Genomic DNA, 26428 nt, shown 5'->3' with positions numbered 1-26428 from the left:
ATGGAATAAGGAAAACTGACCTTGTAATTATCACCAGTCAGCTCAACCTAATTTAGAGGGCTCTGCTGCTTATATTCTGATGAATCCTATAGTTACCAGTGTTACAGTGAAAACTACAGCTAGGTCTTTTATTTTGATAATTTCTTTTTGGGATCCCTGGGTGGCGCAGCGGTTTGGCGCCTGTCTTTGGCCCAGGGCGTGATCCTGGAGACCCGGGATCGAATCCCACGTCAGGCTCCCGGTGCATGGAGCCTGCTTCTCCCTCTGCCTGTGTCTCTGCCTCTCTCTCTCTCTCTCTCTCTGTGACTATCATAAAAAAAAAAAAAAAAGATAATTTCTTTTTTTAAAGATTTTATTTATTTATTCATAACAGACACAGAGAGGCAGAGACACAGGGAGAGGGAGAAGCAGGCTTTCCACAGGGAACCGGATGCAGGACTGGATCCCAGAACCCTGGATCAGGCCCTGAGCCAAAGACAGATGCTCAGCCGCTGAGCCATGCAGGCATCCCAGTTTTGATCATTTCTTTATGCAATTTTGTCTTCTATTTTTTGCTTTGTTTTGTTCAATATTTACTTTGTGTCCTTTCATTCTTGTTTAATTCCTATAGGTCAACAATATAGGGAATAGTTTCCCTTTTCAGGTGAGGAAATTGAGGCCAAAGTAAATTGTGAGTTAGTTGCTCATTGTCAGGTCACATGATGGAAGAGTTTTAGCTCTGTGACTATCCAGTTCTTACCTAATGTTACTTGTTTTACTTTGTCTTTTGATGTCTAGATTGAATTTGTCTACATTGTTCATATTATAATTTTCTGGTATTACTTCTAGGTTTGGCTTTTCTATTTATTGTCTTTTTACATGATTCTCCTCGCTTTTTAGCATATTTCTGTATTTTGATTGCATGGTGATGTAAATGTTCACTAATTCTTCGACCTTCAGAAGTTGGCTGGCAGGTCATTTGATTCCTTCTGTGTGACAAATTTTGGTTTTGAGTCACATTCCCACCTTCTGTTCCCTTTTGGAGTCCCATAAAATAATATAAATATATTTTATATATTATATATAATATAAAATATATTTTATATATTATAAAAATGATATAAATATAAAATATATCTGCAAAAGCAGATGCAGGGTCTGAGACACCTGTTACTCTTCTCTGTTATTTATCCTACTCTTCTGTGTCCCAGCCTTGCTGATATCTTCACAGTTTATTAATCCAAAGGCTAAAATACCAAAACTAGATTTCTGGGAGCATGGGTTGTTTGTTTGTTCTGTGTTTTTCTCGTAGAAACTAGAGCTGGCTTTTATTTTTTACACTTAAATAGTAAAAATGAATTCAGTTCAATGTTCTTCATAGATTTCTTTGAATGTTTTGTGACTATTTTGTTTTGCAGGTACCTGGAGCCCAAGATTTGGTGGATTTCTCTCCTGTTTATCGATGTCTACACATATATTCTGTCCTGGTGAGTCTTCATCTGGCTCTGTCTAATAAAGATGTATATTGAGTTCAAAACTCTTCTCTCTCATTTTTGAAAGTTTTTCTGTTTATTATCAAGAGTAGGAAAAAAGTTATTATTTAAGGAATATTAATTATAAAAAATAATCCTTTCTTCTCTTCTTGAATCTTTTATTTGCCAGGTAATATGACATAAGCAAATAACATTAATTTCTATTAGTCTTCAACAAATGATAAGATCATACCTAGAAATAGTTACACACACAGATTTCTGTCCTTAATTTAATGATGTAATTTAAATAAAATAACCTATCTTTATATGTTAAAATAATATTTATAAAAACTTTATTTTTTTTATTCCTGATGATACTTAGTCTATTTGTCATATAACAGTATGCAGAGGAACTGCCTGGGGGGGAAGTTATTATGGGTATTATTGGTATGATAAGAAATAGCCCTTTCTCCATCTTGGTAGTATACCCACATGCAGACACACAGATACACACAAGGCAATCAAAAAATTAAAAAGTACCATCAAAGACAAGTTGATGAGAGAAGACCATTATTGATATTTTTTAATAGCAAAGTTCTATGAAGCTTTTATCAGGTTACTTTATAATATGATTGAGTGAATATTTTTGTCCATTTATTACCCATTTTCTTTCTTTATATATTTATTTATTTATTTATTTATTTATTTATTTATTTATTTATTTTTTAATTTATTTTTTATTGGTGTTCAATTTACTAACATACAGAATAACCCCCAGTGCCCGTCACCCATTCACTCCCACCCCCCGCCCTCCTCCCCTTCCACCACCCCTAGTTCGTTTCCCAGAGTTAGCAGTCTTTACGTTCTGTCTCCCTTTCTGATATTTCCCACACATTTCTTCCCCCTTCCCTTATATTCCCTTTCACTATTATTTATATTCCCCAAATGAATGAGAACATATAATGTTTGTCCTTCTCCGACTGGCTTCTTTATATATTTAATATAATGTCAATTAGTCATTACTCCAGACAGTTTGGGACATTGTTCTATGGACTTCCTGACTGGAGTACTTTGAGGTGAATACCCTTAGTGTGAGAAAGACTTGGTAATTTTTTCTCCACTCCTCTCCTTCCTCCTCCTACTTCTCCTTGCTCTCTAATTTCCTCTTCCCCTCTTCTTTCTTCTCGCTCTCCACCTCTTTTCTCCATTTGTCATTCCTTATATAAAGATGGAGCAAGATATAGACTGAGTTGTCTCAAGGCAGCTCAAATAAGTAGATGATTTTTTTCAGTCTCATATACAGAGAATTAAATAAATCAAATACATCTTAGTTGGTGACACACTATTATCATTATTTTGTATAAGTCCAAGGTATATGTAGAATACTAATTTTAACCAATTTTTAATTTTTGCTAAATTGATGGAAATTGAAGCATATCTCTTTGTTTTAATTTGTGCTTCTTTAATTACTGGTAACATTGTACTTCTCTTTATAGAGTCACTAAGCATTTAGGATTTTTCTTCTCTGAAATGCCTATTTTTAATCTTTGTTCAATTTTGTATTGGCTTTCTTGTTTTGTTTTTTTCTATTTGCTAGAAAGAGAAATCTCAGAAATTCCTTATTTATTGTAGATATTGATAGTTTAGGATGTTGCAAATATCCTTTTTCCAGTTTACTCCCAGACTTTAAATTATGTGTATATTATCTTTCACAAATAGTAATCCTTGATTTTGATGTAATCAAGTCCATTAATTTTAACCTTGTGGTTTGTACTGTTAAGTCTTGTGTGTTTTTTTTTTTTTTAACTCCCATTCTATTCCAAGGTCATAGGGCATTCCTTTTATACTACCTTTAACATTTTTCCCATCACATCTTGATATTGATACATCTTAGATTCACCATAGTATATAGTATGAGGTGGGCATCCAACTTAATTTTTTTTGGATGATGGATTCAGTTTTACCAGTCCCATCTACTACATTATCTGTATATTGCCCATTGATTCCTGGTAGCAACTCAGGCATATACTGAATATCTAAATATGAGAATCTGGTTTTCACTTTTCTAGTTTGTTAAATTTGGTTTTGTGATACTTGTATATATATGGTAAAACAAGTCTCCTCTCATTTCTCCTCTTTTAAATTGCCTTCACTATTTATGCAGCTTTATTTTCTCTGTTTTATTTATTTATTTAAAAAACAAATTATTTTATTCAAATGTAGAATGAATCTTCATAATGAAAATAGCTGTCTATATAAGTAGTTCTTTTTTAATGGAAAAGGCTTCAGTACCTTTTTCCCCAAAGAAGTTAAAATAAATTGGGGCCACCTTAAGGTTATGACTTCCTTGAGGCTTATCTTCTGACAGAATCATTTTTTAAAAAAGATTTTATTTATTTATTCATGAGAGAGAGAGAGAGAGAGAGGCAGAGACAAGGGCAGAGGGAGAAGCAAGCTCCATGCAGGGAGCCTGCTGTGGGACTTGATCTCAGGACTCCAGGATCATACTCTAGGCCGAAGGCAGGTGCTAAACCGCTGAGCCACCCAGGGATCCCCCAGAATCATTTTCTACAATCATTTTCTTCCCTCTTCCTCTCCTCCTCCTCTCTCCCTTCCTCTTCTTCTCCTTCTCCCATTTTGTTTCAAGTTTTTATTTAAATTCCAGTTAGTTAACATAGAGATATAATATAATCTTAGTTTCAGGAGTAGGTTTTAGTGATTCTCTCTGTATATTTTAGAATCTTTGAGTTCATTAAAAAAATCCTTTTAGAATTTTGGTTTGAATTGATTGAATTTATAGATAAATTTTGGGAAGAATTGACAACTTTATAATGCTAAGTCATGCTGCTCATGGAAGAGAAAAGTCTTTTAAATTGTTTAATTAGGCTTTGTTTCTATGTTAATATTAATGGTCTTGGGGATACAGTTTTTATTGCTGTTTTATACTTTGCTTTTAAATTAATAATTGCTGTATTGAGGAATGTTCTTGATTTTTGTAAGTTAACTTAAATCTAACAACCTTGCTCAACTCTTTTATGGGTTATTATTGTTGTTTTTTGGTTTATAATAGATTTTCTGTGTAGTTGATCATAGTGTCTGCAGATGCTGACTTGTCTATTTTCCTCCTACCCATATATCTCATTGTTCTTTTTATTGTCTTATTGTATTGACCAGGATCATCATTAGTTTGTTGTTCAGGAAGGTTATAGTAGGCATCCTTGTCTGATTTTTGATCTCTAACAGAAAGTATCTAAAGTTTCTTCATTAACTGATGTTTGCAATAAGTTTTTGGTAAATATTTTTTAGTTATTCCTAGACTCCTGGTATTTTTTAATGAAAGCATAAAAGAATGTTGAATTTTATTGGATTTGTTTTGCAAATATATTGATACAGTTTTGTCCCTATCCCTTAGTTCATGAATGTGGTAAGTTTCATTGGAAGACTTCTGTGATATTAAATGATCCTTATATTCTTTAGATAAGTTCAACTTGCATTCTTTTCTTTTTTAAGCAATCTAGAATTCAACTCCTTTTAATTTTTTAATTTTTAATCTTTTTTGTATTTATGTATATGGTTTATTGTTAAATCTCATAATTTCAAAAACAAGTGTACTTTACCTCTCAAATAGTGTAAAAGTATGAAAATCGGTAGTTTGTTTAATTTAGTATTATATCTTCAGTGCTAACAACAGTACTTGGCATACAGTAGGTACCCAATAAATATTAACTGAATGAATAAGTAAGTGGTAGCTAAAAAATGCAGTACATTTGTTTGAGTGTATGCTAACTCAAACTTTATCACTTATATACTTATTCACTAAATACTTATGAATTTCTGTTCTCCATGAAATGGATTTGGAGAGCAAGGATGTATAAATAAGTCAAGGACTTCTGCTTTTAAAAATTTGTAATCTATCAGGAGAGAAATTAAAATCTTTGTTTTTATTTTTTGATTTTATTATCTATTTATTTACTTATTTTAAGATTTTATTTTTAAGTAATTTCTACACCCAATGTGGGGTCTGAACTTACAACCCCGAGACAATAGCTGCACGTTCTACTGACTGAGCCACCAGAAACCCCTAATAAATTTATTAACTGCTATTCTATTTTCATTTCTAGCATCAACTTTAACCATCTTTATGAACAAAAACTATTTATGTTTAGATATCAACATAAATTAGTACCTACCAGTGCACCTCACACATAAAGTTTGACAAATAATGGTTAATTCAATTATTGGTAATGCCACTTCAGAATTTCTATCATCTGATTTGCAAAACTAGACAAATTTACCTTAAAAGCAAGATGCATTTTCATGTTATTACAGTATTGTTCTGAAATGGCTTAGATGGGGACCCCTGGGTTGCGCAGCAGTTTGGCGCCTTCCTTTGGCCCAGGGCGCGATCCTGGAGACCTGGAATCGAATCCCACATCGGGCTCCCGGTGCATGGAGCCTGCTTCTCCCTCTGCCTGTGTCTCTGCCTCTCTCTCTCTCTCTCTCTCTGTGACTATAATAAGTAAATAAGAATTAAAAAAAAAAACCTTTGAAATGGCTTAGATGATATATGATTGCTAGCAGAATATTAAAACTGGTATGAAAATAAGATGTTTCGTCAAGGGCTTAACAGTTTTATAAAATCTATTTTTTTATAAATTTATTTTTTATTGGTGTTCAATTTGCCAACATATAGAATAACACCCAGTGCTCATTCCATCAAGTGCCCACCTCAGTGCCCGTCACCCAGTCACCCCCACCCTCCCGCCCACCTCCCCTTCCACCACCCCTAGTTCGTTTCCCAGAGTTAGGAGTCTTTCATGTTCTTCTCCCTTTCTGATATTTCCCACTCATTTTTTCTCCTTTCCCCTTTATTACCTTTCACTATTTTTTATATTCTCCAAATGAGTGAGACCATATAATGTTTGTCCTTCTCCAATTGACTTATTTCACTCAGCATAATACCCTCCAGTTCTATCCACATTGAAGCAATTGGTGGGTATTTGTCGTTTCTCATGGCTGAGTAATATTCCATTGTATACATATACCACATCTTCTTTGAATGACTATAATATGACAGCACTTCATCTCATCACTGTGTATCTGCTAGTTTTTGTAAGTTTTATTAAGATTTTATGGTATAAATAATGTAATAAATTTTCCTCAAATGAGAACTCTGAAAGTGATTCATAAGAGTACTGGAATAATTTATTTGCACCCTTACTAGCTGTGTGGTGTGAGGCAAATTACCTAAACCTTAGCTTTCTCATGTGTGAGCTGTGATAATAATGATCTGCCTAGTACAGTTACAGATAATGTATGAATGGTGCCTCACTTCATCTATGGCACATAACTGGAATTTAATCAGTGGCGGTTAATCTGGCAAGAATTATGTATCTCTGGTGATGACTTTTAGACACATTATTGGTATTTTTAAAAACATATGAGGTAAAGTATAGACATATAGGTAGAGGTTCTAGTCTCTGCCAACATAAACAATTTATCAATTATTTAAAATGTACACATTCTTAAATACACAATGTCTATATCATCCTAAACTGTGAGTTTAAGGAGGACCTTAAACTGCCCTTTAAAAAATAAATTCCACACACACTGATGTTCTGTAGTGTTGAAATATTTGGCATTCATAAATGTTCTGGAATAATTTGATAAGGCATTGTTTATAGGGCAGAGACAGGCCTCTCCCCTCATTCATACATTCATAATGTTTCCTAGTTTTGGAAAAAAAAAATACAACTAGTGGTAAGAGCTCAGCTCTATTTCTGGAACGCATGTTTATTTTTTAGGCATTGCTGTTCCAGACCTAGATGGACTTTAAAAAAGCACTCAAATATTTCTTTTGCTAAAGGAAGAGCCAGACCATGTATGGCTTCTAGAGTTGACTCCTTTCATAGCTTTTGGGGGGCTCTAATTTGTTACTTTTCTATATTTGTTTCCCCATTCTCACATCACTAATTTGTATTAGTATATAGTGAAGGACATCTCTTCATAATTTTAATGACAAAGATATTTGAAAATGTTTAATTAAAGATTTGTAACAAATATTTTTTTTATTTCCTGATGTAATTAATATTAACATTTTTAGATATTCCACAAGCAGCACAAACTCTTTATGTTTCAAAATAAACTCATTATGTCCTCCTTCCCTAAAATCTACTGTTTTTGGATTTACCATGATCTCAGGTAATAACAGCATCATATCAAGTCCCCGGGAAGAAACCCAAACCTTTTCTTTTTTCTCAGTACTGTATCTAGATCCCTGTATCTTGCAAATGTTACCTCCTAAATATAGTTTTACTTTCTCTCATCTTCCCCTATCCTAAAAAAATTGCCCTAGATCATCGGGATTATTGAAAACATTCTCTTAATTGTTCTCTCTACTTTATATCATAAATCCCTAACTCAACTTCTCATTGTAGTGATAGTGATCTGTGAATATGCATATATGTTATCTGCTTAAAATTCTCCAGTTGGTCAGTTTTGGAGTAAAATATAGAATTATAGAAGAAAATATGGCATATAGGAGCATAGAAGGTTTTCCATGTCCTGTCCGCTGTATTTTCTGCTGCTTACCACTTTACTTTAATGATACCAAAATACTTCCAGTTCTTTGAACGCACAATGCTTTTTTCTGCTTGTCACCCTTTCTTCGTTCTAGTCCTTCTGCCTGGATGAGTAATCCCACTTCTTTTTATTTTACAGATTCCTACTTATTTCATACTTGTGTTCTCCAGCAAATTTTCCTGATGTTTCAGGTGGAGCTGAGTGGGCCCCCATCCCCTTTGCACTATTATAAGGACACAATACAATTTGTATCAGTGCTGACTGTATTATATCATCTTATCCTAAATATATGTTCTTTTTCCTCAATAGACTATAAGCTCTTTTAGGGCAGGTACCATGTTTTATTCATCTTTTTTAGCCTTAGCACTTAGTATTAGTAGTATATAATAATAAATGTTTGTTTTTGATTTTGAAAGATAACTGCCCTCCTTTTGACCTGCAAATGAATCCAGTATCCTAGCCTAAGGCAGTGTTATACAATATCAGGGCTGGGACTTATATGAGGGAAAACAGTTCTATTGGTGTCCAACGGAAGGATCATAACAGAAGTAACAAAAAGTTCTAATATTTTGTCATTTACAATAGTGTTTATCTGAACTTTTGGCCTGGAGGATAACAAGGCACACTTTGAATAAACATGGCAATATTTATTATTTTTAGTGAAACCGACCTTCCATTCACCCCCCTTTTATGGCTGTGCTGCTTATAAATTCCCAAAGGATTATTTGAAAAATCCTACTTATATCTGCCAGCCTTATCAGTAGGGCAGGAGTTCACATATTGTAACAGGAGGTCAGATTTCGGTCATGGTCTTATAGATGGGGCCAAGCACCTGTAAATTCTTCCTTTGGTGACTAAAGTGAAGTACAATATCAAACAGGCAGTGAGACTTTTCTAGGAAGTGCTGAACTTTGGCAGGAAGGGCAAACTTTGGCAGGAGGGGGGAAGGGAAGAAAGTGAACAAGGGTCAGATAGTGGTTAATTGAGACTTGGTTCTTGGTATAGTAATGCAGTAGAAGTATGCAGGGCAAATGTAGGTGTATTTTATAGAATTGTATTAAACAACTTATACTGTTAAATCTTCATATACAGTTTAGAGGTGGGCAGGTAAGGGGAAAAATATAAAACATCTTATAGTCATTAAGGTTAATTTTTTAGGAGGGAGAAAATAACAAAACAAAAAATTTTGCCAGAAGAGAAATGATGAATAATAATAATAATTTGAGATTTTTGTACATAGTATAGTAGTAGTTAAAAAGATGGGTGAACTATCTATCTAATGAAGACAGAAACCAATCTGTCTTAGAGATTTTTTTAACAACTGTATCAGTCTACTGGTGTCTGCCATGTTTTTGGGCTCCAAGCCTTGAACCCAGCTCAATTTGGACAAAGATTTGTATATACTTTAAGCTCCTCTGTACACTGCAACATATTTGCTGCTCATTCACCATTCTATCACTGAAAGAATGATGGATATGTCCCATATTAAGGAGCTTGGGTGTCGTTAAGAGACTGGGGGAGTAAACTTGTAAATACAGCCATAGTCCTAGTTTGTAGGTCTCATTATAATCTTCTTATGATTTCTTGTTCTCCAGTGATTTATATCATGTGCTCATTAACAACTAAAAAAATACTAGATTAAGAATGTTGACCAGTGTATACCTTTGATTTATGTACTTTTCTGCATTTGTATTATACTATAATAAAAAGTGTACTTTTTAAAGGTTTCTGACACCTTGGATCTGGGGATGGCATATTATAAGCAATATGTGGATGTTTTAGTTAGCAGCAACCTTTCAGTATTACATGAATCATAAGACCCTCATTTGTATTTAATTCACTTTCAATTACTAATGGAGACTATAAAACAACCTGAGATATTAAGGGAATGCAGAATGTCAGTGGTGCAGTGAATTCATATTACAAAGGCTGTAGCAAGTGCAGTATTTCTTTTAAATTTTCTTGGGCGAGGGACCTCTGAGAATTTGATCAAAGCTGTGAGCCCTTTCCCCAGACAAAATGCACATAAGTATAGGCATGTGATATTTTGCTTAGAATTTCAGAGGCCTCCTCAACTCCTGAATCTTACTAGACTTGAAAGAATATATATATATTTTTTTCTTTCTTTTTTTTTTTTTAAAGAATCTTTCATGTAAAAGGAACTAGAAGCTGAGTTAGGTTTCAGGTACCTACTGACTACAGATGTATGCCTCAGAATAGCTTACCCAATTCCAACTGAGTACCCCCTTTTATAAGCCTCTTAAGGATGCACTACCACTTGTCTTTCTCTTAGGTTTGGAAGCCTTGCCAAAATATAAATTTAAAAGCATATTTCAAAGTGAACTTATTTCTGTGTCATAAATCTTCATTCCCTGGGCAGTCATTATGCATGGCAAGCTGGTAACCTGTTTTTCTATTAAGAATGTTAGCTCCAGCACCTAAACTAATAGATTTGTCCCTTGAATTCTTTTACTAAGAAGGATTCAGACAGAGACTTAAAAATAATTATGAGAACTATAGTTAGTAATTTATCTCCCTGGACATAAGTAATTTTGTTAAGGTTCAGGATATTTTACCCTTTACTTGCTTTTAATAATATCCCTTTTTAAGTACTTAGCCATAATTTAGAGAGATGAGTCAGTAGCAGAGCTAGAATTTGCCCACAGTCTTTTTACAATCCTTCATGATTATTGTGGGGGCCAGAGGTAGGGTGAGGTGGGGTGGGGTAGGCAGGAATCTTCCTGGAACATATTTCTTTCTCCCTCCCTTTCTAATCTGAGGTTTCTACTTATATGGTCTGCACTGGCAGCTGGAGGAAACTACAAAATCCATGGTCCTGTGACTACCAATAATAGCAAAGAAAGGATTTAGAGAGTAGGAAAAAGGAATGGATATAACCAGTTCTAAGTGACATCTTTTCTGAAGTGTTAAGGAAATTACTTAATGAAATTACATAAAGAACTTTGGCAGCAGTTAGCTGTTACATTAAAACATTTGGGAAATAGATACTTGAAAGACCTAAGAAACTACTGAAATTTTCAATTAAAAAAAAGTGATTAGTCTTGGCATTCTAAGGTTAGACTTCCAGATCCTTTCAAATAGCAGCAGTTGAAGGGTTGTTGTTTATGTATGTATTTATAATAGTGTTATCTTGGATTTCACCTAACACTTTGTGCAACAATTTCATAGTGCTTCAAATTTGACTATATTAAATAAGTGACTTATTCATATGGCAAATGAGAAAACATCTCACTTGGTAGATACTGGCCTCACTCTGAATTATGCCATGAAATAGTTATTTTGTTGGCACCAGAGGTAAGATGTCATGGTTCTTGAGCCTGTATCTTTATCAAAAGGCACTGTTGCTATTTAATAATCAAGTACATTGAACAGCAAGAATTGGAACATAGACTTAAAGCGGATCTGCAAGATTGGGTATATTTCGGATGGTCAGATTTTTAAAATTGTTTTTGGCTTAAAAAGATGAAACTTCCCTTTTAAAAACTAACAAAACATTACTGCTACATCTAAGTATTAAGACAGTTGATTGGCAAATGAAAGATATCCATACATCAGCTTCATGCAATTTTCCCAGTGTTTCTCAGAGACCATTGATCTGACAACAAACACTGATAAATAGGGCTCTGTCTAGCTTTTTAGTTTTCATTAAAATTGATTGTATCTTAGTAAGCCTATTTTTTTTAGACATATCCTGATTCTAATTTAAACATTGAAACTATTGACTTGTATTTATTTTCTACAACTGTAGTAAAAATCCGTTATTTAAATTCTCTCAATTTTTTACAAAGACATTTGAATGAATGTTTAAATATTTGGTTTGGGCAGAAACACAAGCAGGGTTCTGTTGTCTGCTATTCCTGTTGTAGAAATTAAGACAGGGTTGTCTGCTATTCCTGTTGTAGAAATTAAGACAGGGTTGTCTGCTATTCCTGTTGTAGAAATTAAGACAAATGGAAAGGCCTATATGTAAAATCCTAGTGGTTTAGAATTTCTAAGTTTTTACTCTCTTTGACATTTCCAAAGATGGTGTTACAGAGGGAGGGAAATATCACTTTATTTTACTAGTCACATGAAATTGGAAATTGTGGATATAGAATTCCAGCATTGCCAGAAGCACATAGCTTAATGATCTAGATCTTCTTAAAGTTGTTTCTGGAGCTGTATTTCTAGGGAACACCAGGCTCATCAGATGATCTGTTAAAAAAAAAAGAAAAAAAAAAAAGGAAGAAGATGGCTCCTGTTTCAGATGTCATTAGAACTCTGTATACTGTATTTCTGTCTTTTTTTTTTTTAACAGATCACATTAGAATATTAAAAGTGTGTTCTCAGAAGATCTACAGAAAATAAACATGTTAAATTTTATTTAAGCCAATATTTCTTAACATAGTGAAAGAGGTAAGGATGACCAGGATACTTTTTGCTTTCAAAAGCTCATAATTTAATGAGTCTAGAGAAAAGCTGCTTTGTAGGAGACTGTGAAGATTGTTTGTTTGTTTCTTTCTTTCTTTTATTTTTTTTAATCCACCGTGTTTATTTGAAATACATACATTTTATTTGGGAAATAAGAAAAGAATATTGAACTTTTAATGGGAAAGCCTTCCTGACCATAGTAATATGAAATGAGTAGGTACCACTTTCAAATTTTTAGAATAGCAATGATACTAGAAAGAAATTCTGATGTTTATATACTTGACATTTATTTTTTAAGAACTTCAAGTGACTTATATTTTAGGCTCTATTCCTCTTGACTCTTTGTAAGTGGTGTTTTATTTTCATTTTAAATGGACTCTCTTTCCTGTCTTAGAAATATTCATCTTCTCGCTCCCCCCGCCCCCCGGCCCCATCTAAGACAAATGCAAGTTGCACTGTTTGAGGAGCCAATTTACACAGTTAGAACAGAGCTGGAAGCATTCTGGTTTGCTTCCATGGTGATCTTGAGTACTTCTGAGCAATAGGAGCATAGTTTGAGTATTTTTTTAAGAGATATTTTTTTAATGTGGAAAGTTTTACTCTGAAATATTTGGTGACTCCTAGTCCATCTCTGACACTTAGCAGATTGTCTCATCACTCTGCTGCCATATCTCCCCGCCTCCTAGTTGCACTGACCCACCAGTGCCTGGTGAGGTTAGATAGGCATAAACACTACATAGATCATAGAGAAAAGCTGAGGGTGAGATACTTTGTGTGCTGCATTGATAAGGACACAGGAAAAGCCATTTATAGCGATAACTTTCCTGTAGTATGGGCTAATGGGCCCTGGTTCGTAACCACTGTAATCTGTTTATAATTGTCATATTGCTCTTTTAACCTGGTGACCTTATTACCCATGAGTGTACATATCATTTGGCTTTGAATAAAAACAAGAGGCAAAAAATATGTGATCAAAAAATTTCTTTTCTACTCATGCTCACATTTGTTTTTCAAAATGCTTATGTCAGGAAGATTGAACTCAAGAGTGCTTACTTGGGTTTTTTTTTTTTTTCTTTGTTTTTTAACAATAATGTCTCACTTAAACAGTTTTAGACACTCCATAGCATAATTATTTCTTAAGCTCTGACAAAATAAACAAGAAATAAATCATTTTCCATATCATACCCAGTTATACCTCTTTGAAATACAATTTAAATCATATAAAAACTGTGTTTCAAATACTTTAATTTCTCATTGTTCTCAGAATAAAGTAAACTTCTTAATGTGATCTCTGAAGTCTCCCATGTTCTATCCTTGACTTACTCTTACCTCATTTCTGATTGCTCTTTTCTTCCTGCCTGCTCTCAGTCTATGCTCCAGATATATTGACCCCATGTTCTCTCATGATGATGCCTTTGTAAGACAGTTCTTTCCTGAAACATATTCCATATTTTTTGTCTTCTTTTTGATATTTCTTCCTATTAGTTACACCAAATTTCTTCCATTACTGAAATCTCTGGATTTGGCATTTATGATCTTCTGTCCCTCGTCTCATATATCCAGCCAGGTCTCTCATATCTTTTTCTTCCTTTTCCTATTGGTTATGACTGCCAGGTTTTTGTTTGTTTATTTTCAGTTCTTTTTTTTTTTTTTTTAAAGATTTTATTTATTTATTCATGATAGACACAGAGAGAGAGAGAGAGGCAGAGACACAGGCAGAGGGAGAAGCAGGCTCCATGCACCGGGAGCCCAACGTGGGATTCGATCCCGGGTCTCCAGGATCGTGCCCTGGGTCAAAGGCAGGCGCTAAACTGCTGCGCCACCCAGGGATCCCTATTTTCAGTTCTTAAATTAAAAAATTTTAGGTACTTTTGCTTTCCTAAAATGCCTGCTGTACTGGCTACTTAGTTTAATACATTGTCCCAATAGTTTTGGATATTATGAGGGGGTGACACAAATAACTATGGCCAGAGCCTTGCGATTTGAACAAGGGGACATGTAGGGGAGGGGGTTCCTTTTGCTTTATAGAGGAAATTTGGTCATTCAGTTATGTAAGTTGCATATACCAAAATGATCTAACCAGAAGCAAATGCCATAACTGGAGCACATGTTTAAATATAGCTGATTGTGGCAGGTGTAATGAAGAGTTTGTTTTTAACCTGTGAGTAGAAATGATTTATTTTAAATAGTGGAGGATTTGGAAAAGCTGAGTTTGGGCCTCTAGTGGATTCTCTACTTCTTCAGACTTTTATAGCTCAAACCACAATTTAGAGGTGAAGTAGTTTAGGACCTCAACACTGGACTAGAAACTCAGACTCTTTGCCTGTAACACTCCAAATTTGTTCAGGGAATGTAGGTAGAATTCATTTGATTTCCTTAACTGAATGTCTTTAACTAGAACTTCTGACTCAGTCTACTGTGTTATTCTTACCACACAGAAGGAGCTTGACAAACAATTGTGAAACAAACAAATGAATGAATGTTCAGAATCCCTCAAAAAATATAATATGAAAAATTAATGGAGACCTATACAAGGACCATCAAAGATGCCATAGCCAAAGAAGATGTAGTTTTTTTTTTTTTGTTTGTTTGTTTTGTTTTTTTGGCTGGGGTTAATATAGTTCATTGATCTATTATATGTGGAATGTTTCTAGTATAGGTTGGGATTTCTTTATACCCTGAAACAAAGTATAAGTTAGGTTAACATGGTTTTTTGGATACGAAGATGAGGTCATTTATGATGTTTAATGATGATGTTTGTAGCAGTACAGGTTGTGTTTGAGTACATGTCACTAAAACCCAACTTCAATGGTTTAAACATACTTAAAAAAAAAAAATGTGACAAGTCCAGGCACTTCAGTGTTGGTATGGTGGCACTACACTCATCAGAGACTTAGTTAGGTTCTTTTAGCTGTTCTGGTCCTCCATCTGTAGTATGGAAGTTCCTGTTTTTGTTTTTTCAAGATGGATGCTACAACTTAAGGCAGCTTTTTTGTGTGTCAGAAAGAAAGCAGGTGGGAAGGCCACAGTGCAAGAGCTGTACTGCATCCATCAGGAAAGCAGTAGCTTCAAAGAATAAAATATTTTGTAAAAATGCTGAAGACTATTGTGATTTTAAAAACAACTAAAATTAGAAATTAAGTGATTTCTAGTCAACGTGGTGTTTTGTTTTTAATTTAGGGACAAATCAGAAAGCTTGAATCTAAATCATGACTTAGACATCTTACTTAATGTCTCATAGCCTCCATTTTCTGCATTTAAAAAATTCAAATAATAGTGTTCATCTCACAGTGTTTCTGTTAGAATAAAATATAAGAATGGATGTAAAAACACCTGGCCCACTACTTTTAAATCTTAAAAAAAAATTTCTCTTCCCAACTTGTACATGTCCTGCTTACTCCTACTCCATCCCTAAATTTTAATATTATAAAAAGTACTCTTTAAGAATGCAGCAAAGAAGAAATAAGGAACTAGATTAATGTATGTGTAGACATAAATACATAGATACGGAAATAGTACAAGAACACCTGTGCTCTTCCTCCTCCAGCCCATCCCCATTTAGTGTTACTTTTACAAAATACTAATCTAGAAATTAAGGACCATAAAATAATCAGAGCAAGAAGGACTTTTGCCTACCCTTTTTTGTATCCATCTGTTTTCACAGAAGGGGAAACCTTGGCCTTCGGCAGTTTAGTTACTCACTTACAGTCTCATAAGTGGTAGGTAGTTGAATTAGAACTCCACAGAGGACATATAAATGGCCAACAGACACACGTAAAAATGCTCCACATCACTTGCCATCAGGAAAATACAAATCAAAACTACAACAAGATACCATTTTACACCAGTGAGAATGGCTAAAATTAACAAGATAGGAAATAACAAATGTTGGTGAGGAGAATGTGGAGAAAGGGGAACCCTCTTGCACTGTTGATGGAAATGCAAGCTGGTACAGCCACTCTGGAAACAGTGTGGAGGGTCCTCAAGATGTTAAAAATAGAACTACCCTATGACCCAGCAATTGCACTACTGGGTATTTATTTATTTATTTATTTATTTATTTATTTTTTTTAAAGTTTTTTTTTTTTTTTTTTTTTTTTTTATTTATGATAGTCACACACAGAGAGAGAGAGAGAGGCAGAGACATAGGCAGAGGGAGAAGCAGGCTCCATGCACCGGGAGCCCGATGTGGGATTCGATCCCCCCGGGCCAAAGGCAGGCGCTAAACCGCTGCGCCACCCAGGGATCCCCACTACTGGGTATTTACCCCAAAGATACCGATGTAGTGAAAAGAAAGGGGTCACCTGCACCCCAATGTTCATAGCAGCAATGTCCACAATAGCTAAACTGTGGAATGAGCTGAGATGTCCTTCAACAGATGAATGGATAAAGAAGATGTGTTGTATATGATTGCTCAGCCATCAGAAAGAATGAATAACTGTCATTTACATTCATGTGGATGGAACTGGAGAGTATTATGCTGAGTGAAATAAGTCAGTTGGAGAAGTGCAATTATCATATGATTTCACTCATATGCCGAATATAAGAAATAGTGCAGAGGGACCATAAGGGAAAGGAGGGAAAACTGAATGGGGAAAAAACTAGAGAGGGAGACAAACCATGAGACATTCTTAACTCTGGGAAACAAACTGAGGGTTGCTGAAGGGGAGGTGGGTTGGAGATGGGATAACTGGATGATGGGCATTAAGGAGGGCACGTGGTGTGATGAGCACTGGGATTACATGTAAATGAATTATTGAAGTTATTGAAAACTACATATAAAACTAAGGCTGTACTATGTTGGCTAATTGAATTTAAATAAAAAGAACTCAAAGCTAAATATAAATTCTCTGTGTTCTTTCCTCCATCAGTTGTCATCATCATTAAAGTGGCTCAATTTATCATGCTAAGTGTGGAGAGCTGTTCAAAGTGTTTACAAGTGTTAAGTTATTCATATCATATTATACTGTAATAAGATATATAATAGGTACATTAACTTTATAAACTTAATCAGCACATGACTTTTCTTGTTCTACTACCAGGGACTTGACCTAGTTTCTTGTCAGTAATGATTGAAAGTAGGGATGGAGGTGGGAAGGCTTTCTGCATTTTTTTAGTCTGCCTTTTCAAAATACCCTTTCTCCTTCAGATTTGCTTTTGGTACATACTTCAACAATTCTGTGACTATGTGACTCTAACAATTATATGTGACTATGTTTGTTAAAAACTTTTTGCTCTGGTTTTCCAGAACCACCTTATAGGGAGGTCTGACTTGCCATAGTCATCATAAGGAAAAGAATGGGATTTTCTTTTCTTCAACAATAAGATCAGTTACTTTCTAAGAAAATGATCTGTCTGCCTACTTGGGTTTTTTTCCCCTTGTAACATAAAAAGATGCCATTGAAACGAGCATCTATGAAACAGTGAATAGTCCAGTCCAGACCATACTTGGCTGTGACTAGTTGTGGGCTTAAGCAATCAACAGTGGTTACTTGTGAAGTTTGGTTAAGCTGTTACTCAAGTCTTTGGGAGGGCCATAAGGACACTTTCCCTAAGTTTTAGTTGCATTTGACCTATTGTCTTCCTAGATTTTTCCAACATTATTCAGAAACTCAGATGTGTAATTCCTTCCACCAAATAATGCAATAAAAAGCAGCTGGGCTTTAAAATCTTAATGGAAAATTAAAAAAAAGAGTTTGTGAGTAAGGGTATTTTAATTGGGGAAAAAATAGAAAACCATGAGTCATTACTAATAATAAACAGATATATAAACGAGTGAACAAATACATGTATATCTACATATGTATGTTAACAGGGGAGAAGCCTGTGTTCTTACTTCGTATAGTAGAATGTTGAGTGTTGACTGTTGACAGGCACTTATGGTTTTCTTGCATCTCTGTACATCTTGTGTGCAGAGGCCCTGTCTGTGTTTGTTATGGATCATCTTTTCAAGGATTTTTGTGTAGCCAACAGCTTTTTAAGGTAGGGATGTCTCCTGCTGGAGAAAGAAGCAGGCATATTTACAGCTTTGGAAGATTGAGGTAGTGTTTTTCTATGGAACAAAGATACTTAGGTTCCCTATGCTCAGGGTTCCTCTCCTTTATAGCAAACCACTGTATGTGCAGGTGTCTCCTAGACTTCTTCACATTGTCCTGTGGAGATAGGGATTCTGGGAACTGGTGCAAGTGTAAATGCTGATACTCTAGCTGCTGCTGTTGATACTAGTAATAAAGTCCTTTGTTTCTGATCCAGTTTTGTGCCTCCTACCAGCATCCATGAAATTGTGGCACACTTATTTATTGGCTTGCAAGAGTTAAAATCTCAGACTCTTTGTAGTTCTTCTTTTACAGTCATTACAATAGATTCATTCGGGCAGGAATCATTCATAGATACTAAATCTAGTGGGGCAGTTTTGGTAAGTAATAGTATATTCGTGTGGTCTTAAAGTGTCTCCCCAGGATTACTTATTATTAATGAGACAAAAAATATAATTGGGTACCTTTTTTATCAGGCAACCAAAATTTAAATCATAGTTAAGGATCAGATAAACATTGTGTGCCTCTGAGTGAGATGCCCTGAGAGTGATACTGCATAATTTTATGTAGTATTCCAGTCTGGGGTACATAGCCTGAATCTAATTTATGAGGAAAAATCACAGAGACTTCAGAAGAGAAGCATTCTGTTATGAAAGAAAGAAAAAGAGAGAATATTTTATAAAAATGTCAATCAGAAGAAATAAAGAAAAGCTGAAGAGCTGTTTCAAATTAAAGGAAGCTAAAGGGTCATGACAGCTAAATGCAATGCATTGTCCTAGACCAGAATTGGCAAACATTTTCTCTGAAGGGCCTGATAGTTATATTTGAGGCTTTATGGGCCACAGGGTCTCTGCACGACCACTCAAATTATACTTCAAAAGTAGCCAGACACCATATATAAATGAATGAGTGTGGTTGTATTCCAATAAAACTTTATTTACATAATTAATAATGGGATAGATTTGACCCATGGGCTATGGTTTGCTGATCCCTGTCCTAGATTGAATCTTGTATTTGAGTGAAGATATGCTATAAGGGACATTTTTTTGGGTCCATTGACAATACTGGAATATGGACAGTAGATTAGGAAAATGTTAAATTTTCTGAAATTGATAACTATTATGTTGTTGGAGAAATTATTCTCATTCTCAGGGAATGCACAATGAACCATTTAGGAGTAAAGAGATCTGATGTATATAACATGGTTATATACTAAGGAATGGCTAAGGAAAAAAATATTTAGAGAGCCAGTGATAAAGGAGTTGGGGCAAAATATTGACAGTGGGTAAATCTGAGTAAATAGCACATAGGTATTTCTTCATACTATTCTTATAATTTTCCTGTAAATTGGAATGATTTCAAATAAAAAAAAAGGCTTAAAGAATATGTGTGTTGGTGTATGTGAATTTATATGTATACCCATAGCCCAGAGAGAGGAAAAAATATAAAAAAAAAATTGTAGCTCCTTTATTCCTTCTTGATAGATACCTACAGAAAAAAGAGAGATTAACCAAAACGTGAATTGGAAATGAAAATCTGTGATTGATGTAACAAGGGAAGCCAGCAGACATCATCCTTGGCCTAATCTTAATGCACTTAGTTACCAAAGCGGCTATAGTCTAGGGGCCAGAGGTTTTAGTGCGGTCTGAAAATGATGGTGGGAGCCACATTTTCCAGACTGCGAAACACAGGGTACCTTGTTTAGTCAGCACAGTTTAGGTCAAATGTGGTTATGAAAAACAGATGAATTCTGGTGATCAAGTTGTACTTTGACAAATATTCCATTGTTTGAACATGCAGTAATTTCTGAAAAATGCGAAGCAGCCTGGACTGCAGAGATTGAGTTCTCTCTTCTCAACTCCCTTGCCTGCTCTCAAAGGTCTTGTCGTCGTGGGGAGTAGAAATAACAGGGCAGAAGAAGTATGTTAGATCTTCCCCTCCCCCCTTCTTCTTCTTCCTCTTTTTTCTCCCCCTTTGGCTCTACTGGCAAATCCAGCAGTTCTAAGCAGGCTGTTTTGTCAGCTGGAGGTCTCGCTCTACTCTGGGCTTTAGGGACAGCCTTTCTGTTTCAGTTTTGTGGATAGTGGGGTCTTCTCGTGAATTAGATACTTTGGGCTTATCCCATGAATAGGAAAATGGTACTTGAGGTTTAATGAGACATTGTTATATTTCACGGGCTCCTCTGGCCATGACCTGAGAATCATTATTTCATCTAATGTATACTCCCACCTCACGAGGCTCATCCATGGAACTTTGTCCCTATAACTGAAGAACTATAGTAATAGCACAGCAGGTCAGAGATGCTTGAAGTTGGGGACTCACAAAGAGTCATGTCCTCTTTTAGTGATTTATTTTTCCGCTTATATTCTTGTGTTGTCATCTTTGTTGTTGTTGCTTCAGGATTTTGTCTCACTTTCTTCACTTTGTTCATTCATCCATTCAATAAATATTGCATGCTTATTGTATGCAGAACATATGGTCCATCCTTCAGCCTTTGGCTAGAATCTACAGAGATTCTAGTTGATCAACAACCAGTTGATGTTGACTTGTGCTATTTAATAAGCCACTAGCCACATGCGGCTTTTGAGCATATGAAACATGGAGAGCCCTAAAAGAGATGTGCTGTAAGTGTAAAATACACACCAGATTTCAAAGGCTTGGTACAAAAAAAAAGAATGTAAGATATTTTACATCACCTTTTTTCACTTGTCCACTGTGACTTCTAGAGAATTTTAAAATTATAGTGTGGCTCACATTTGTGGCTTGCATTATATTTTTATGGAACATTGCTATTCATCAAATATGAAATAATATATATAAACCTTGAGTATTTCCCCTCTCTCTTATCATGAAGTGATTATGTTCATTTCTAGTATTAGTATGCTTTTATGTTTTTATTTATTTATTTTTTATGTTTTAAGTAGGCTCCATACCCACCATAGGGCCCAATGTGGGGCTTGAACTCATGACCTTTGATCGGGACCTGGTGTGAGATTAAGAGTCAGACACTTGACTGACTGAGCCACCAGGTGCCCCTAGTATTAGTATGTTTAACATTTTCTGTGAAAGAATGTCAGCCATGATTATTACTCTTTTTTTTTTCCAGTTTTTATGATGGTCAGTACATCTTAAAAATACCAATTCTTGTCCAATTGTCAAATTCTTGACATTTCTGAATAAATTTGGAACCTTGGTGAATATCTCTGGGCAACCAGATTCATTAATAACAAGCTGACATTTGTAAAAGTGATTAGCGTGACCCACAAGTCTTAATGGTAGTATTTTCATGAATTCTGGTAGAACTTTTATATTTACTACTAAACTGTTAAGGTAAGCCTCTATTGTCTGCTTGCTTGCCTGCTTTCCTTTCTTCCTTCCTTCCTTCCTTCCTTCCTTCCTTCCTTCCTTCCTTCCTTCCTTCCTTCCTTCCTTCCCTCTTTTTTAACTATTGTAGCTACAGGGAAGTAAGATCATGGTGACTGCATAATATAATGAGTTATAAAATATGAAAGAAAAATTCACCTTTAATCTTGAACATTTAGTCATTTATAAAATTATAAATCAGTACAAAATTATGTAAAAAATGTTCAATACTTATTTGTGAAAATTATCTTTTGTTGCTGAAGTCTACAGTGCACTCTGCTCAGAGGAGATTGGACTGGGAAGATTTTTTTGATGGCTGCCTGGCTGTGTCTTTTGGAAATGTTGGTTCTTTCATGCCCTGGGAAGGCTGCCAAGACATAAGTATTGCAGTGCCCTACAGATGGCTTTATTTTTTAGAAGCTTGAAGCTAAATCTTCTTGTATATATTACAATGTATGTATACCAGTGTTGGACCTCTGCAAATGATTGTGGCAGTCTTAACATCTTTTGTCATCATAGTTGCATGGTTTAGATTTAGTTTGTCTTTCATTAGGTAGGTCATATTTGGTATTAGTGGTATGTATGAATTTGGGAAAGTTTTTAATCTAAGTCTGAACCATGGTATAGATAATTTTCAGGGCTGTAGGGGCTTCTGTGACTTGAGGCCCCAGTGGGGAGCACTCCTGATGAAGAACAAAGCTATAGGCAACTCTCAGGGAGGGGACAACAAACAGACTTTCTGCTGTAGAACTGTTTAAGGAGGAGGTAGTAGGATGGTTTTTAGCCAAGAAGAATCCTATACATGTAGTTGAGTCCAGTTCCATAAAGGGAAATATCATTCTGTTTTCTCTTTTTATTCTTTTCCCTTCTTCCCCTCCTCCTCCACCTCCTCCTTCTCCTTTTAAATTTTTGGTTGTTGTTGTTGTTGTTGTTAAGTAGTATTGACACACTTTTGCAATAGCCTTGTTAGGGGAAAGCCTCCTCAGTCTGAGAATATTGTTTCTACAATGTCTTATACATTGAGGAGAGACAAGTATGAGGTATATTATTACATTCAAGAGAAGTTGATATAGAAATGAAATGACTACCAATATAAATGGAAGTTTCTTAATTTGGCAAAGGGCAGCTCTAAACAATTCCTAGCAAAGATCATACTTAATGAGTAAACTATAGAAAGATTCCTAACAAATCAGGAAGAACACAAAGACAAATACTCGAAGATGCCTACCACCACCCATTGTGTTCCTTATTCCTAAAGTCCTAGGCCAAGGAAAAAAAAGTAAAATGGAAAGAAGATAGAGTTTAAAAATTGTACAATAAGGCCTTTATTGTAAAAATTTCAAAATACTATTAGAAGACATTTAGGAAGTACTGGATAAATGAAGAGAGACATACTCTTTGAGTAGGATGTCTACACATCGTAAAATTGACAACTTTTCCCTGATTTAATTTGTAAAATCCATTAAATTAAAGCAAATCCAATAGGAAGTTTGTGGTAACTTGGCAACCCTTTTTCTAATTTATCCAAGTTGCTGTGATGTAGAAGCTAGTGGCTTACTGTGAAGACTTGAGGCCACATTACAATGGCCCCACAAGAAGCTCCTCTATATTTCCTAGGAATACATTTATGAGGGTATTGATTTTGGTATTGTTTCTGGTAGAAAATAGTGGAAGCAATCTAGGTATTCATCACTGGGGGACTGATGAGTAAAATCGGCATTTGCATATGATTGAGTGTAATATGCAACATATACCAAGCTTTTTAAAATGAATAACATTAGTTACATATAACAATATATAAAGGTTTCAGAAATATAGTGCTGGGGGATCAAAGTAAGAGATAATACAATTGATAGCTCAATGTCATTTATATAAGTTAAACCCACAAAATACCACTATCTATACTTACTTCAAAGGTACATCTTTATATGAATATAAAATAAATATACAATAAATATAAATATAAAAGTTTCATTTAAATGACATCTTCTATATACTAGAGTGGGTACCTGTGTTGATAAGGGGGATGAGATTAGGAATGAGGCATAAAAGAAAATAAAAATGTTTAATATTACATATTTCAACAGTGTATCTTGAGCTAGGGTAGTATTATAAAATCAAGTCTTTGCAAGTGATGCTCTAATAAAATGCTCTAAACTGTTTCTACTCGAATGTGATGGTATCAGAGAAATCCCATTAGGATTTGTCAAAGGCTTCTGGGAATTTCCTCTAGCACCACCTCTACCCTTGAAATCTAAGCGGAATTGTCACAAAACACATGTGGAAGGTTTTATGTATTTCATCTTTCTCTTTTGTGTTACTTGAAAGCCTGTATTTAAGATCATTGATGTGCAAGCCATACAAAATAGAAAAGAATTTGATGCTTATAGCAAGGGGAGTCTGTACACAACTAGTATCCATAAAGTGAATTTTAGTCACCGTACATTTTTTAAAGTCACTGTACCACTCTTTCAAAGAAAAACAACTATTTATATAAAAAAAAGAAGTAAAGCTGTATTCATTCAACAAATATTTATTGCAGATATATTTTATTCTCTGTGGGCAGGTTTCAAACCAATTAGCATTCTAGACTCTGAAGAAGTGCATCAGGAATTCCTTGCTTGAAAAAACAGAGTTCCTTGCTGAAGGTCTCAGCACCCTGTAAGCATGAAAGATATTGAAATGGTTCTTGTTCTTAAAGAAGGAAAGAGATGTCAGTGATATGATTAGCAAGTGTTCTGTTTTCATTTGAAGTTTTTCATCTGTGGTCAATGAGTGAAACACATTTCTTCATTAAAACAATTTTTTTTCATTAAAACAACTTTGATGGAAGTTTCCTGAAACTGCATTAGGCTGTCTACTTCCCCTGAAGTTTAGCATGACTTAGTCTTAGAAGTTTGATTTGAAGGAGGAGACAGTTTCAGAGAGAAACCTTCACCCATTCTTGGAGAAGGGGAAAAAAAGGTACTTCTGACAGGTTATGGGACTAGACAGCAAAACCTGTGTTGGGAAAGAGGAATGTAATAAGGATAACATGAGCTGGTATCAGACAAAGTTTTCTCGCTCTCAGTGAACTTTGTAACTTTGGCTTTCAGTTTGCTTACAGGGATAAGAAAATGTACTTTTTTTGAGAAGAATAAATGAGATACTAAGACTTTTTATAAAGCACATAGTAGGTATAGGAATTGCTCTCTCTATATTCTGTGTGATAAATGTTTCTTCTTACGCATGTATAAACTTGCCTCTTCTACTTCCTCAAATCTTTATTTTAAAAAAGATTTTTATAGATTTATCAGAGAGAGAGAGAGAACGAGCAGGAAGGAGAAGCAGAGGGAGATGGAGAGGGGAGAAACAGACTCTCCACTAAGCAGAGAGCCTGACGTAGGGCTCAATCCCAGGGGCCTGAGATCATGAGCCAAAAGCAGATGCTTAACTGACTGAGCCATCCAGGTGCCCCTATCTCCTCAAATCTTAAATCCAACCCTTATCTCATCAAGCTTCTTAGGAGAGGTTTATTTTTACAGAGTATGCAGTTAAAATATGATCTTTAAAAGAAAATTTTACTATATTTTTAAGACCCAAAGCATAGATTATTTCAGTTTCCATTCTCTGTTTTCAGTATAATTAAAAATATTTGTTTCCTTGTGAAATATCCTTTATGAAAATGGCAAGCACAGGTGATGCTGCTTAATTTTTAGTGCTATATTTATCTCCTCTTCAAATAGGTCATGAAAGTACAAAAAACAGAAAAGGATCAGACCGTAAGCCTCATTAGAAGGAAGGGTAGTTTTGTCTTTTTTTTCTCAGACAGTATTAGGTATAGCCTGAAGCTGTTTTATAGTCAACATACCAAACTGCTGAGTCCTTTCAAGTTTAGAGGTTTCATGTTTTTTTTTTTTTTTCCACTCATTTTCACACGCACTTCATCTTACTTAAGCCTCAAGATACCAGTCTGACATAGGCAGGTTTTGTAGTGAGCATCTTATATTGACATGGTAGTTGAGGAAATTGAGATTCAGTGAGATTAATTGATCTGTCTGATGGAACACAGAGCCAGTGATTGGCCAAACCAGGAGCTAAGTCTGATTTTGTGATTTGTATTTGAACACTTCTTTTCACTTTCCTGTATCATTAATGTTTCTGTTGTAGTAAGGAAAATAATTTTTTCCATAATGATGCATTCTGAAAGAATTACAAAAAAGTAAACACGTTGGCATTGTTTTGCATTAATTTCTGGTCTTTGAAGTTTGAGGGGAAAGAACTGTTTATAAAATTTGTTTTTTTAAGATTTTATTTGTTTGACAGAGAGAAAGCATGCGCTTGTAAGCAGGGATGGGGGACAGAGGGAGAGGGAGAAGCAGACTCCCCACTGAGCAGGCACCCCGATATGGGGCTCCATACCGGGACCCTGAGATCACGACCTGAGCGGAAGGCAGAAGCTTAACTGACTGAGCCACCCAGGTTCCCCTGTTTATAAAGTTTTTAATTAAGAAAGTAAAGTTCTTGGTGGCTTCTGGAAAAAAAAATAAAGAATTTAAAAATAAAAGTCATGCCCTACCTTCAAAT

The 26428-nt window shown here is 35.0% G+C and overlaps 1 protein-coding gene across 12 annotated transcripts in view; it reads left to right on the top strand.

The window, feature by feature from the left end:
* EXOC6B (exocyst complex component 6B) overlaps positions 1-26428 on the top strand; it is a 615377-nt gene that overhangs the window by 263618 nt on the left and 325331 nt on the right. For 11 of the 12 annotated variants that reach the window (XR_012004238.1, XR_012004237.1, XR_012004239.1 and 8 more), the window contains one exon: positions 1398-1466. The exons of the other annotated variant lie outside the window; for it this stretch is intronic. Coding sequence is in view for 7 of the 11 variants with exons in the window: in XM_072769830.1 (XP_072625931.1) it covers positions 1398-1466 (69 nt within the window). In the remaining 4 variants the exon portion in view is untranslated. The remainder of the gene's footprint in view (positions 1-1397; positions 1467-26428) is intronic. 12 annotated transcript variants of the gene reach the window in all.

This window comes from Canis lupus, chromosome 12 (genome assembly GCF_048164855.1).
Source record: "Canis lupus baileyi chromosome 12, mCanLup2.hap1, whole genome shotgun sequence".
NCBI classification, from domain to species: Eukaryota; Metazoa; Chordata; class Mammalia; order Carnivora; family Canidae; genus Canis; species Canis lupus.
The sequence above is the reverse complement of the archived record's forward strand: the minus strand, read 5'-3'. Positions and strand labels throughout refer to the sequence as shown.